Below are 12,667 nucleotides of genomic sequence, written 5' to 3'. Positions count from 1 at the left end.
TGCATTGAGAGATGGGAAATGACCCAAAAAAAATCTGATCGTAGAATCATGAAATTTGGCGCAGAGGTAGATGGTGACAAGAGAAGTAAAAAAATATTATTACGGCAACGCCGTCCGCCCAACCAAATGTCGGCCATATTGCTTCAAAAATGGCTAAACATGACTTTGGAGTTTTTCCAAACGTCGTACTTTTACGAACTCCTCCCAGGGCGTTGGCCCTAAAAAGCTGAAATTTGGTGAAAATGCTACTGAGGAGTGGGACATCAAAAGTTATCCAAATTACATTGATACCTGTCATGGTCTCTGTGCGGCGAAGCCGCAAACTGTAGCTAGCATTTCAGAAATCTCCCAAATTTTACATTTCTGCCGTTTGCGCAGATAAAGTCCGAATTGCGTCAAATTAGAATCAGTTGTTAAACTCTTTGCCCTAAACCTACTTGAAGTGAAATAAATTAATTTGGAGCCACAGCGCCCCCTACAGATTTTATATGGAGGTTAAATGTTTAGTTTTGCGAAATTTTATGAAATTTGACACACAACTCAATTTTAGCATCCCCATCAAAAAAGTCAAGGAGACCCATGTCATAATTGTTATAGCGTTGCCATAACGATGACCGAAACCTTCCATGTTATTCCAATGGGGAAATCGCCAGAACATGTTTACACTTTCACAAACTCCTCTTAGGGCGTTCGCCCTATTAACCTGAAATTTGGTGAGACTCATCTTCAGGGGTGGACCATCAAAAGTTATCCACATTTTTATTCAAAGAGTCACGGTGTCTGTGCGGCAAAGCCGCACATTTTGCCAAGAATTCAAAATAAAATTGCTTTTTGATGGTAAAACAAAGGGGAGAAGATGTGACAGCGTCACAGATTCAGCAGTAGGCGCAATAAAAGGACAATTGGGGCGCGTTATCGCCCCCTCCTCTTGCGGCGTGGCGGCGGCGTGGCGAGGGCCGATCATTGCCGCTTGCGGCTATATTCTTGCTTTTATTATTAATGACCCTTCCAATTTAATTTTTCATCCAAAATGATTCACAAGAATTTAAGCACATTTTAATCTTGATTACGGTTGTAACAGATTCTGGGTGTGATGGTTCTGCTCCAGGCCACAGTAAAACCAGTCTAGCAGGTTCACAAACAAGGATGTTACAATTTGTGCAGTAAGGTAAAGGTGAGCAGGGGTGGCCCATTTAAAAGTGAACTATTCTAGTGGAGGGTTCCACATCTGCTTATCGTCATTTCGAGGTACATGTATTGTTTTCAATTCAATTCAATTCATTTTTGTAACACCCACAATCATAACAACAGTCTACTCGAAGGGCGACAGTGAAAAGCAGATTAAACACTGTTCACAGGAAATGAGCAAATGGATACATGTCCCAGCAGCCCTTGTCCTTAGACCCCACTCCTCGGCAAGAACAGAAACCTCTGGGAGAACCACAGTGAAGGAGAAATCCTACTACCACGGACGAACACACTTCAGATCCAAGGACTGACACGCTTCCATTCGCAGATAGACTGTGGGGCCAGATCCAGTCAGGAGGACAGTTCATCCAGGCAGATAAAGAGAGAGATAAACCCTCCAGACAGTTGAGGAGCATCCGGATCTACAGATCACCTGAGGTGCAGTTGTCACTGGAGCAGCATCAGCAGTGCCTGAAACATTAGCCCTCCCCGGGGGGGGTGGAAGGAGAAAAACATGTGAACAGCAATGAACAGACTAAATATTGTTGATAGGGAGCTAGCAGAGGAAGTGCAGAGGAGAGTGCTCAAGCTGCCATACTTCCCCCAGCATAGTTGCTCCTAGGGCAGTGTAGCTGGGAAACTGTAGGTTTTTATTTGTGTTCCTAACTGGCCTGACCATAGGTCCTTTCAAAAAGGAACATTTTAAGTCTGGTCTTAAATGAAGAGACTGTCGGCCTCTTTAACATGGACAGGAGCTGATTCCATCCAACACAGGAGCTTGGTAGCTGGATCATTATCAAAATAAGGTGACACATAACCACTTAATTTAGCACATAGTTGTAGAATGATAATAAATTCAGATTATAATTTTGCATTTTTAAATTTTTAAATAACTTTGAATTTTGTAAGTATGCTTAAAACCTATTGTCCCCACCCGTAGTTCTTACCGTTATAGTGAGTGTATAGAAAAATCCTTATCTTTTTAAAGAAAACAGCTGTATAAAGCTTTTTTCCCTCCGTGGTGAAATGGTACACTCTTACAATGACACAGAATGTTACCTATGAGATGTTAAAGTAAATAATATTCAGGCGTGTTGTGAGCATGGGCAGTGTGCCACTAGTGCAGCTTGTCCACAAGCCAAAGAGAAATAAACTTTCAGAAGCACATTTTGAAAACCCCTTCTCCCTCATTATAACCATTATTTTGTAACCGAGGAGTAAATGTAGGCGATGATGTGGTGAGTTTGATTTAAATAAACAGTGCAAAAACAAGCTCCTCTCTTGCCAAACCACACATTTTGTTTTAGCTATGTTTTTCATTGCTTGAGGACAGGCCTACACATGCTTATTGTATGGTATTGTATTGTGGTAATCTGTCAACATAAAAGATAAATAAAGCTCAGTCAAACGCATGTACTTGCATTTACACTAACCCTAACCCAAGTATATATAAGTCAATTATGACTACAGCCCAATATATAGGGTTTCCGTAACTCTAGTTGTAGTGCTAAGATATGTTAATTGGCTCGAGCCATTCCATGGAATGGAATGCGACGAGTCCGACTAGTTCAAAAAAGAAAAAACATGAAACTCTTAATCTTTGGCCTAGGCACATGACACTTGGGACAGTGATAGAGCTACCTTTGACCTCTGACCTTTGAGGAGTAAAACACACCTGGCAGCATTGCTCTATGATAAACAGAAAGTCAGCCATGTTGAATCAAAGTTGCGCCGCCATGTTTGACTTTTTATTCTTCAAAATCCTACTTGTCCTAGGTTTTTCGTCTGATCAAGCTCAAAACAACACTTTTTGCATCTAAAGACATTAAAATGTAATAAATATAAAAAAAAAAATATATATTGCATACGGTCTCCGCATAACACGCCCTCAAGTCACGCCTAAAGGAATTATTCTACGGAGCTCATATTTCACTCACTAATGTGTTTTTAGGGTCTGATTGGAAATAATTAATACCCATGTAACAAATTGCCTCTATAGCGCCCCCTACCCATTGTGTGAAAAACTCAACAATGTCTGATTTGATTGAAACTTATGGTTTATATTCTCCTTGAGACGCCATGAAAAAAAGTGCATTACAGATATTGTGTATTTTTCATAATTGGCCAGCAGAGGCGCAATGAATGCCTTCACTTCCTCTTCCTCTTTTATTTTGATGGGACATTTCCTCTTCATTGCCGCGGGCTTAGTATTAGCATTAGAGTTAGCATTAGCGGCGGGTCTCTGTTGCTAGGTGACGGAGGTACAGGGAGGAGGGGGTGCAGCCAGGTCACCGAGGCTCTCTCTCTCCCTTTTTCCCTGCTCAGGTCAGTGCAGAAGGTGCCTGGATGTGACACTTACAAAATAAAGGCCTCTGTGTTTTATAGATACAGAAGGAGTTTTATTTTGACATAGCCTGACAGTGACAGATGATTGTCTAAAGAATAAAGTCTAAAGAATAAAGTCTAAAGAATAAAGTCTAAAGAATAAAGCCTACAAGTGCGAAGTGCACTGTTTGGGTATGTTACTATAGCACCTTTAGGTAGGATGGGGCCATGTCATTTATTCCTTGGTAAGTCAATAGGAGGATTTTAAATTTGATTCTAAACTCGATGGGGAGCCAGTGAAGAGACTCGAGCACCAACGCACCGTGCTTTCTTCTTTTAGTTCCACTTAGTGATCTAGCTGCTGCGTTTTGAACCAGTTGAAAGTTTCTAGCACACGTTGTGAGCAGGCAGTTTCTGTAGTCAAATCTAGATGAAACAAATACATGGGCAAATGTTAGGCAAAATTTTACATAGATGAAAGTTTTTACAGGTTTTATTTATATGTGAGAGCTCTTGGTCAAATAAGACACCAAGGTTTCTTACAGAAGAACTGGAGGCTACACCGACAGTGTAAAAAAATGTCTTTTTAGTTTGCATGTAAACTGACTGTCCAGTGTGACTATCTGCTCAGATAAGGCGTCTCGCAGACGTTTCGGGCCTGGTACAATGACCTTGTTTTTTCCAGGGTTAAGAAGTAGATAATCAAGTGTCAGCCATGTTTATATCCTTCACACAGGCACTAAGTCTGCCTACTTGATCGGTCTTCAAGCTAAATACAGCTGTGTGTCATCTGCATAGCAATGGAAGTGAATGCAATTCTTTCTGATAATGTTACCTAACGGCAGCATATAAAGAGTAAACAGAATTGGACTGAGTACTGAACCCTGAGGCACAGTAAGTTACTTTAGAACAAGGTGAGGAGCTCTGGTTTACATGAACAAACTGGTACCTATCAGACAAATAGGATTTAAACCAGCTGAGGACTGTCCCGCCGACTCCTACATCACATCTAACATTCTAACCTCTGCAGTAGAATGTTGTGGTCGATGGTGTCAAAGCTGCGCTGAGGTCCAACAGAACCAGGATTGAAACCAGCCCATCGTCAGCAGCTAATAACAAATCATTTGACATAGTTAATATTCTAATTTTCAACAATTGCAATATTCTCTATTATTTTATATATCTTCCTCCTCTTAAGTACAACATCACTACCCTACACAAAGTCATGTTTAAAGATGCTGGTGTCATGTTATAAAATTAATCCTAACCTAACAGTGGGACAATAAAGGATTATCTGTATCTACTGCGTTGTATCAATGAAATTTCCCCATGTGTGGACAATAAAGGATTATCTTATCTTCTTATCTTATCTTATCTTTCCTAGTAATTATAAGTTTTGCCCTGAAGTATAAAGATTGTCCGGTTGTAGAACGACAGTGCTGTGCCGCCCGCCCCCGGTAGAGGGTACAAGTCATGCCGGGACCATAGGGGGCTGGACTTGACCTGACGTAGCGGGGCTGTGATGATGTTGTACGGTTTGGTTCATTGGATTAGCGCTAAAACGAGAAACACCCCGCACTGACTCAGACAAAGTGCGGGACTCCTCTTCGTGGCAGAGCCGGGGCCGACTCTGGGCTACGGGAAGTGTCCTAACCGAGAGAGAGCGCGAGCGCGACGCGGAAAACCCTCCAGCGAAGATGTCGGGGTTAAAACAGAGGAACTCGAATTCCTCCGTAGGTAAGGAGGAAGACAAGCAAGTCACGGAGAGGATGCTGCTACCGGGAAGTCCCACCACGGAGACGACGGAGACCGGGGCGCTTGTGCCCGGGGACGGCGGCAAAGGAGGAGAGGCGGAGGAAGGGGATGGGGTCGCGCTGAAGAGGACCATCACGCTCCGGAACGGCGTGGCCATCATCGTGGGCACCATCATCGGCTCGGGCATCTTCGTCACTCCCACCGGTGTGGTCAAAGAGGCCGGGTCCGTGGGCTTGTCCCTGGTGGTCTGGTCCGTGTGCGGGGTCTTCTCTACCGTGGGCGCGCTGTGCTACGCCGAGCTGGGGACCACGATCACCAAGTCGGGCGGAGACTATGCCTACATCCTGGAGGTGTACGGCTCTCTGCTGGCGTTCCTCAAGCTGTGGATCGAGCTGCTCATCATACGGCCGTCCTCGCAGTACATTGTCGCGTATGTCTTCGCCACGTACCTCCTGAAGCCCCTGTTCCCCATGTGCCCCGTCCCGGAAAGTGGAGCCAAGCTGTTGGCGTGCCTTTGTATCAGTGAGTACTCGCTCATCCTGAGGCGCATGATGCAACCCCGGAACAGCCACGAACGAGCCTACGCTACATTTTAATACTGCATTTCTACACATCACATCCACTACAGACTCATTGTATTATTCAGCCATCTTCTGAGCTCACTTCACGTGAGTTGTACAGGATGAGTGGAGCACGTGCGGCTCTAATCTCGAGCGGACAAAATGCCGCGTTATTTCATCATTTAGAGCGTCAGGTGCTTTCAATGGCCATGAAGTGAGACTCATGAAGTGAGACAAGTGAGACTCATAAAGTGAGACTCATAAAGTGAGACTCATAAAGTGAGACTCATAAAGTGAGACTCATAAAGTGAGACTCATAAAGTGAGACTCATAAAGTGAGACTCATAAAGTGAGACTCATAAAGTGAGACTCATAAAGTGAGACTCATAAAGTGAGACTCATAAAGTGAGACTCATAAAGTGAGACTCATAAAGTGAGACTCATTAAAGTGAGACTCAATAAAGTGAGACTCAATAAAGTGAGACTCAATAAAGTGAGACTCAATAAAGTGAGACTCAATAAAGTGAGACTCAATAAAGTGAGACTCAATAAAGTGAGACTCAATAAAGTGAGACTCATTTCAGACTAGATTTTTTTGTCCCTCATATTTTATATATATATATATATATATATATATATATATATATATATATATATATATATATATATATATATATATATATATATATATATATATATATATATATATATATATATATATATATATATATATATATATATATATATATATATATATAAATGACTTACAGTAGTGTTGGGCTTTACCAGCAGTAGCCCTGGTGCTAAGCTCCAGAGTGTGCACTAAAGCCTAACTGGGCCCACATGACGAGGTGCTGGACCTAGAGCCTCCCTCTTTAGGATTACCCTCTATAGTCTACACTGTGTGTAGGTGCATGCCTGGGGTGCATGATCTGGGCCAGGTCACTGGGGGTCAATCCATACATGCATAACTCCTTTGGCCTGTGCAGAAATAAGACAATTGTCTCTTTGGAAATTGTGCATCAATGCATGAGTAGGTCTGCACCCGTTGACATGGACGGCCCACAATGAGTGAGGTGCTCTCTACTGTATCAAGTCCTCAACAGCACAGAGTCTCTTTGTGTATTGTCCTGTCTCTTGGCCTAATTTAGGAGCTTTGAAGGGACTTGGTGCTTTAGTTAATCACTTCTAATGGGGTCCAGAGCTATCTTCAACTAGTGTGTGTTGAGGGAGTTTCAGGGAACTGGGAGAAAAGGGGATTTTGACAAGCTACTAGAATTCTGAAAGAGCGTAATAGACAGAATAAGGCTTTGTCATGTTTTTAAATCAAAATCTCTCTTTTTCCAGTGTTGCTGACCTTTGTGAACTGCTACAGTGTGAAGGCGGCTACCAGAGTGCAGGATTTCTTTGCTGCAGCCAAGCTCTTGGCCCTCACTCTCATCATCATCATAGGATTTGTGAAGATTGGCCTAGGTAATTTACTTTTTTTTTAACCAAAACATTGGTACCACCAAAGTACAAGTGAGCACAAAAGTACAATAATTACACCCTGGAATCGCCCCATTATTCTCCCAAGATTCTCCCTATGGCAACGTTCTGGTATTGGAGGCATCAAAGACTAATCTTGAGTTGACATTTTATCCAATGTGTTTCATGGAGAAAGTTTATATAGACAGTTTAAGAAAGTAGTTACAGCCAACAGCTCTTCCCTTCAATGTAATGTGCTTTCATGCCTATTTTATAGTCAAGTTGAGGAGTGGTTTAATTTATGTATTAGGAACAACAGTCTACTGCAGAAGCTGCTACCTGAAAATAGTTATATATTTAAATATATGTTTAACACCGTTTTGAATGCAGTTATTTTGAGATGGTCGATAAAAACACCAGACACTTATGCTGGTATTTATCCTTTTTGTGAGTCAAGCCTATTACACTCAGATTAGAGACCGTTGTAATCTGATTCTCTGCAGAAAAGATCTGCTTTCTTAATCTGACGCCAGCCAGCTCAGTTTGGAAGTAAAACAAATTGTAGGTATCGTCACATATTTAACTTTTTTAAATGCATTGTGTGAAAACACCTTTAACCTGTCACACTTTCAACTAGAAAGATAAACAACAGAAATAACAATAACCTATTATTTTAAATATTGTATGCAAGTCTTTTTATTGCATTTGATTGTTATTACAAACTGAAATTGTGTTTGCTTTTGATGTAAATTCAGAATTTTCCAGGCTTTTCCTGTTGGTATTGTGTATTTACTTTCTTTGAAAGCCATGTGCTGTCTGCTCTCACATTTATTTCACTTATATTTTTTTCTTGTGTTGAATGCAGTAGCAAGTGACTCATTGAAGTCTATGTTGGCATCAGATCAACCTTTACTAGGACCTAACCTGAGGGAGCAAAGACGGGGGGGCCATGGAGGGTCATTGTTCTGGAAAGACATGATCACGTAAGGCCTGAAGGTCATATGAGGACTTGAGTACCGGTATTTAGTCTCGTGACTTCACTGTAGTGTAAAATATCGTGATTTAGAAGTGAATTTAAATGTAATTACTACCGAACAGCAGGTAACCAATTTAACTCAAAAACTACTTTTGAAATGGATGAAAAATGATCTACTGAAAATACTGTCCAAGTAATGAGCTGTTGAGTGATTTCTTAATTGGGACCCACTAGGCTAGGTGGCTCTCCGGTCAACTCTGGTTGGAGATAGACGGGCAGACGTCCAGGGCATTATCCAGGCTGTTCCCACGCTGCGCTGGGCTTAGAGCTAACTCTACAGTACCAACAGTGCCCAGGGCTGTTGGTTTAGCTACCGTCCAAGTGTCTGAGAATGCAGGCGCGTGTAGCAGGGGGCAAAGTCTACTGGAATGTGCTTTAAATCTTCAGCAGACCTCCCAAAAAATTGATGTTTAAGACCGTGCTATAAATCCACAGTGTAGTTTAGAAGTTCCAATAAAGTCCTAATGCTTTTCAGTTCCTCTCAAGCGTTGTATCCGAAATCTGTCTCATTCAGAAGTCCATAGTATAGTCCTGCATTCATTTGTTTTTCTTTATTGCAGAGCCTACATGTATACCTATCCATCTGCAATATTAGGCCGACAAAGGAAATTCGAATCAGGTTTGTCCTGACCTACTTGTTTTTGTTTTCTTCCAGGTGGCACCGATAACCTGCTTCCAGAAAACTCCTTCCAAGGCTCTAAATATGATTTTGGCAGTATTGGTCTGGCATTGTACAGTGGCTTATTTGCTTATGGTGGTTGGTTAGTGCATTTAAAAGGTTTACACATGAATTATAGATGCAGGGTGTAACGTTTTCTTTTCGATTTTAGGAATTACCTAAATTTTGTCACTGAAGAAATGATAGATCCATACAAGTAAGTATCCATCGTCCTCCTTGTCATTTGCTCTGAAAATTCTGCGTAACCGTGATACCATTGCACATTTTTTATTTCTTTTTAGGAACCTTCCACGCGCCATCATCATCTCGTTGCCCATTGTGACCGTTGTCTATGTTCTCACCAATCTGGCCTATTTCACCACTCTGTCCCCAGACCAGATGCTCAACTCTGAGGCAGTGGCTGTGGTCAGTATACAATACAGCTTTGACTAAAAAAAGTATTTGTATTGCCTGTACTCTACTCCTTTTGTCTCTTACAGGACTTTGGGAACTATTACCTCGGCCCAATGTCGTGGATAATCCCAGTGTTTGTTGGACTGTCCTGCTTTGGATCAGTCAATGGCTCTCTGTTCACCTCCTCCAGGTAATGTAATGCTGTAATTTAAGAAACAAATAATAACTATACCCATGTATATGACTTACAAATTCAAAAAGATCTAAAACTTATAGTTAATCAAATATTAACTGTAACGGCCCAATATTTATCATGTGCAATAGTGGGGATTTTTTTTAAATTTGTTGTAACATGATAAGATTTGAGCTGTAGAGGGTCAAATACGTAACTTCAAGGACTTATTATAAATGCAAAGAAGTACTAAAGTGTTTTATTTTTCTTATTACTCATCACGATTCATGTTTTTAATGTTTATTTAGTAAAGGATTTAAAGGGATTGTCCAGCTTTAGGGTTGTTGTTAAAGTGGCATAGAGTAGTTTCAATAGTATAGTTTATCTTGCTATTTGTATGTAGCAATAAATATCGTACATTGCATTTGTAAATGTGTTATGGTGACAGGCTAAGGTTATGGTGACAGGCTAAGGTGGAGGGTTGGTATGTGTCTCTACAGATCCACTGCCCACTTCAGCCGAACCTAACATTTTTCTGTCCACAGACTGTTCTTTGTAGGCTCTCGTGAGGGTCACTTGCCCAGTCTCCTGTCCATGATCCACCCCACTCTGCTCACCCCCCTGCCTTCACTTATATTCACCGTACGTTGATGCACAAGTGGCTTTTTGCCGTATTGGAGGCTTAATAAATGATAAGCAAATTCTTGTTTTGGGCACTAATATTCTAAATCTTGCTCCAGTGTTTGATGACCCTACTGTATGCCTTCTCCGATGACATCTTCTCAGTGATCAACTTCTTCAGCTTCTTCAACTGGCTCTGCATTGCCATGGCCATTTTAGGAATGATGTGGTTGCGTTATAAAAAGCCTGAACTTGAACGTCCAATTAAAGTAAGCATTCAATTTTTTGTTTTTTTATTTCTTAGTTTGGAGCGTCTGACTTAATTGTTTAGTTTCAGGTGGGATTTAGTAGACAAAGAATTCCTCAACTATTTCCATTTAAAGTCAAGATTATGTGTTGTAGAAAAATATTCAGTTGTAGTCATCTGGACCGATATTTCGACATTCATCCAAGAGTCCTTCTCAATCTGCAGATTTAGTCTGAGAACTCAGATATTTATTTTACTCTGAGTAAGCCCTGCCCACTGGGTGGAACCTTCTGATAATATCTTGTTCGTTTGGGGAAACTTAAAACCAGACAAACAAATGGATAAACAGAACAGGCTATTATCAGGAGGTTCCACACGGAGTACAGAGCTTACTCATAGTAGGATAAGAATCTGAGGTCTCAGACTTGGTCCGCAGATTGAAAATGACTCTTGGATGAGAGTCAAATTGTTTTTCAAAATAAGAGTGTCCAGATGACTATAACATTTTCTACAATGGAACACCGATTATGTGGTTAATAGATCATCATAAAATCATCATTAAAATAATAATTGCATTAGTTCTAAAAGCATCTAGTTCAACTAAATATTTGTTTATGTCACATTAACTTTACTTTTTCATTTACAAAATTGGATTTCATAAAGCAAGTCACACACTAGAGGAATAAAATAAGGACTTGCTGTTGTTTGGTTCATGGTGTCGATAACCGTGTATAATTGTTAGAAAGTGATCTTTCTTTGCACAATAACACTAATATTTGATGTTGTGATTTAAAATGGCCGAAGACCCCAGAAAGATTAGCCACCACTTTGTAGAAGCTAATGGGGCTCAGAATGAATGAATAAATTAATAGATAGATGGATAGATTGGTTGTTCATTTAAGAACACAAGAGTGCCCTGGTGCTTGTTTGTTGTGGTTGTTTTAATGTTTCTAATGCTAAAGTCACCAGGCGCCCTCCTGATTGGATTAGCATAAAGTATAATGCTACTTGCTTGCTACACTCCTGTGTATAATAATTAAAAATGCAGTGCTTTAAGACCTTTCTCATGTACTTTTCCCCCACAGGTGAACATCCTTTTGCCGATCTCCTTTGTTTTGGCTTGTCTGTTTCTCATCATTGTATCGTTTTGGAAGACGCCGATTGAGTGTGCCATTGGTTTTGGCATTATCGCCACTGGTCTTCCTGTTTACTTTATCGGTGTGCGGTGGAAGAACAAACCCAAGTGGCTGCTCAATGTCATCTGTAAGTATAATAGTTTTATGTTGATATACTCTGAAACATTGGATTATTGTCAAAAATACACACAATAGCAAGTGAATAGATCTTATTGCTCAAGGACCTACTTTCACCAACTTAAACTGGTACTGAATTCCTTAAAACACGTCCATATCCATCCACACAAATGAATATGTCCCATCACTAATCTGCAGTATTCCTGAAGTCACTTTGCTCTCATGTTCAAATTATAATGAAATAATTTATTTCCTTCAGTCTCTAGCACAGCCATGTGTCAGAAGGTGATGGAGGTGGTTCCCCAGGAGTCCTAACATGTTCAACATCAATGTCCCGTACAGTGACTGCAGGTCTGAAGTGACACTCCTGACGCATGACCTCAGTTGACCCAGTGCCTTGATGCACACTCACACCGTCTGCACAGGGCTGATAGAAAAGAGGCAATGGAAACACAAGAGTATTACATCTAATTTTGAGATGTAAACGTCATATTTAGTTTCTAATTACTTTTGTAGGTATTTTTACAGTGCAGTTTAATTGTATTGATATTTCTGAGTGTACATTTTGTGAATACGTTCTTGTGTAAAGACCTGTCTGCCCTGGCAGCCTGTTGTATTTATCAAGTTGTGCCTTATGTGGCAAATGAAGTTGAAGTTGAAGCTGTAGCTGTAATGCGATTTGGTTCTTTTGAAAAACAAGGACCTTTTTTTCTGAATACCGTTATCATGGCTCGTTAAGGGGTTTGTGTTTGCCTCAATTTCTGTGCTGCCGTATGAACACAAGCCGTCTGGAGAAGAAGCTATATGAAATTTGTAAGATTATCATGTTTTTCACATTTTGTTTAGTTTGACAAGTCTCTCTGGAGGTTTCACATTTTTACCATTTCCGTTAGTTTGCGTTTTATAAAAAGTGAATAGCTTAAATGTTGGTTAAAATAATTTTACTTTACTCACGTGGTTTCTGCCTGCTG

General features: G+C 40.7%; 1 protein-coding gene across 1 annotated transcript; it reads left to right on the top strand.

Moving 5' to 3' along the window:
- Nucleotides 1-5,004: 5,004 nt before the first annotated feature.
- slc7a5 (solute carrier family 7 member 5) lies at nt 5,005-12,302 on the top strand. Its single transcript, XM_072435148.1, has 10 exons — nt 5,005-5,790; nt 7,176-7,301; nt 8,987-9,092; nt 9,162-9,206; nt 9,292-9,415; nt 9,490-9,593; nt 10,121-10,217; nt 10,316-10,465; nt 11,529-11,706; nt 11,956-12,302. The coding sequence occupies exons 1-10, from the start codon at nt 5,211-5,213 to the stop codon at nt 12,009-12,011; spliced, it is 1,566 nt and encodes a 521-aa protein (XP_072291249.1). The 5' UTR covers nt 5,005-5,210; the 3' UTR covers nt 12,012-12,302.
- Nucleotides 12,303-12,667: the final 365 nt, after the last annotated feature.

This window comes from Eucyclogobius newberryi, unplaced genomic scaffold (assembly GCF_026437365.1).
Source record: "Eucyclogobius newberryi isolate DKJ021-1_F unplaced genomic scaffold, fEucNew1.0.hap1 SCAF_7, whole genome shotgun sequence".
Classification (NCBI taxonomy): domain Eukaryota; kingdom Metazoa; phylum Chordata; class Actinopteri; order Gobiiformes; family Gobiidae; genus Eucyclogobius; species Eucyclogobius newberryi.
The sequence above is the reverse complement of the archived record's forward strand: the minus strand, read 5'-3'. Positions and strand labels throughout refer to the sequence as shown.

Bases quoted from the DNA above. Each gene is read 5' to 3' on its own strand.
- slc7a5 (XM_072435148.1), top strand. From the start codon at position 5,211: ATGTCGGGGTTAAAACAGAGGAACTCGAATTCCTCCGTAGGTAAGGAG. The intron at 7,302-8,986 runs GTAATTTACTTT...GTTTTCTTCCAG, and splicing joins ATTTGTGAAGATTGGCCTAG to GTGGCACCGATAACCTGCTT. The intron at 9,093-9,161 runs GTTAGTGCATTT...TTTCGATTTTAG, and splicing joins TTATTTGCTTATGGTGGTTG to GAATTACCTAAATTTTGTCA.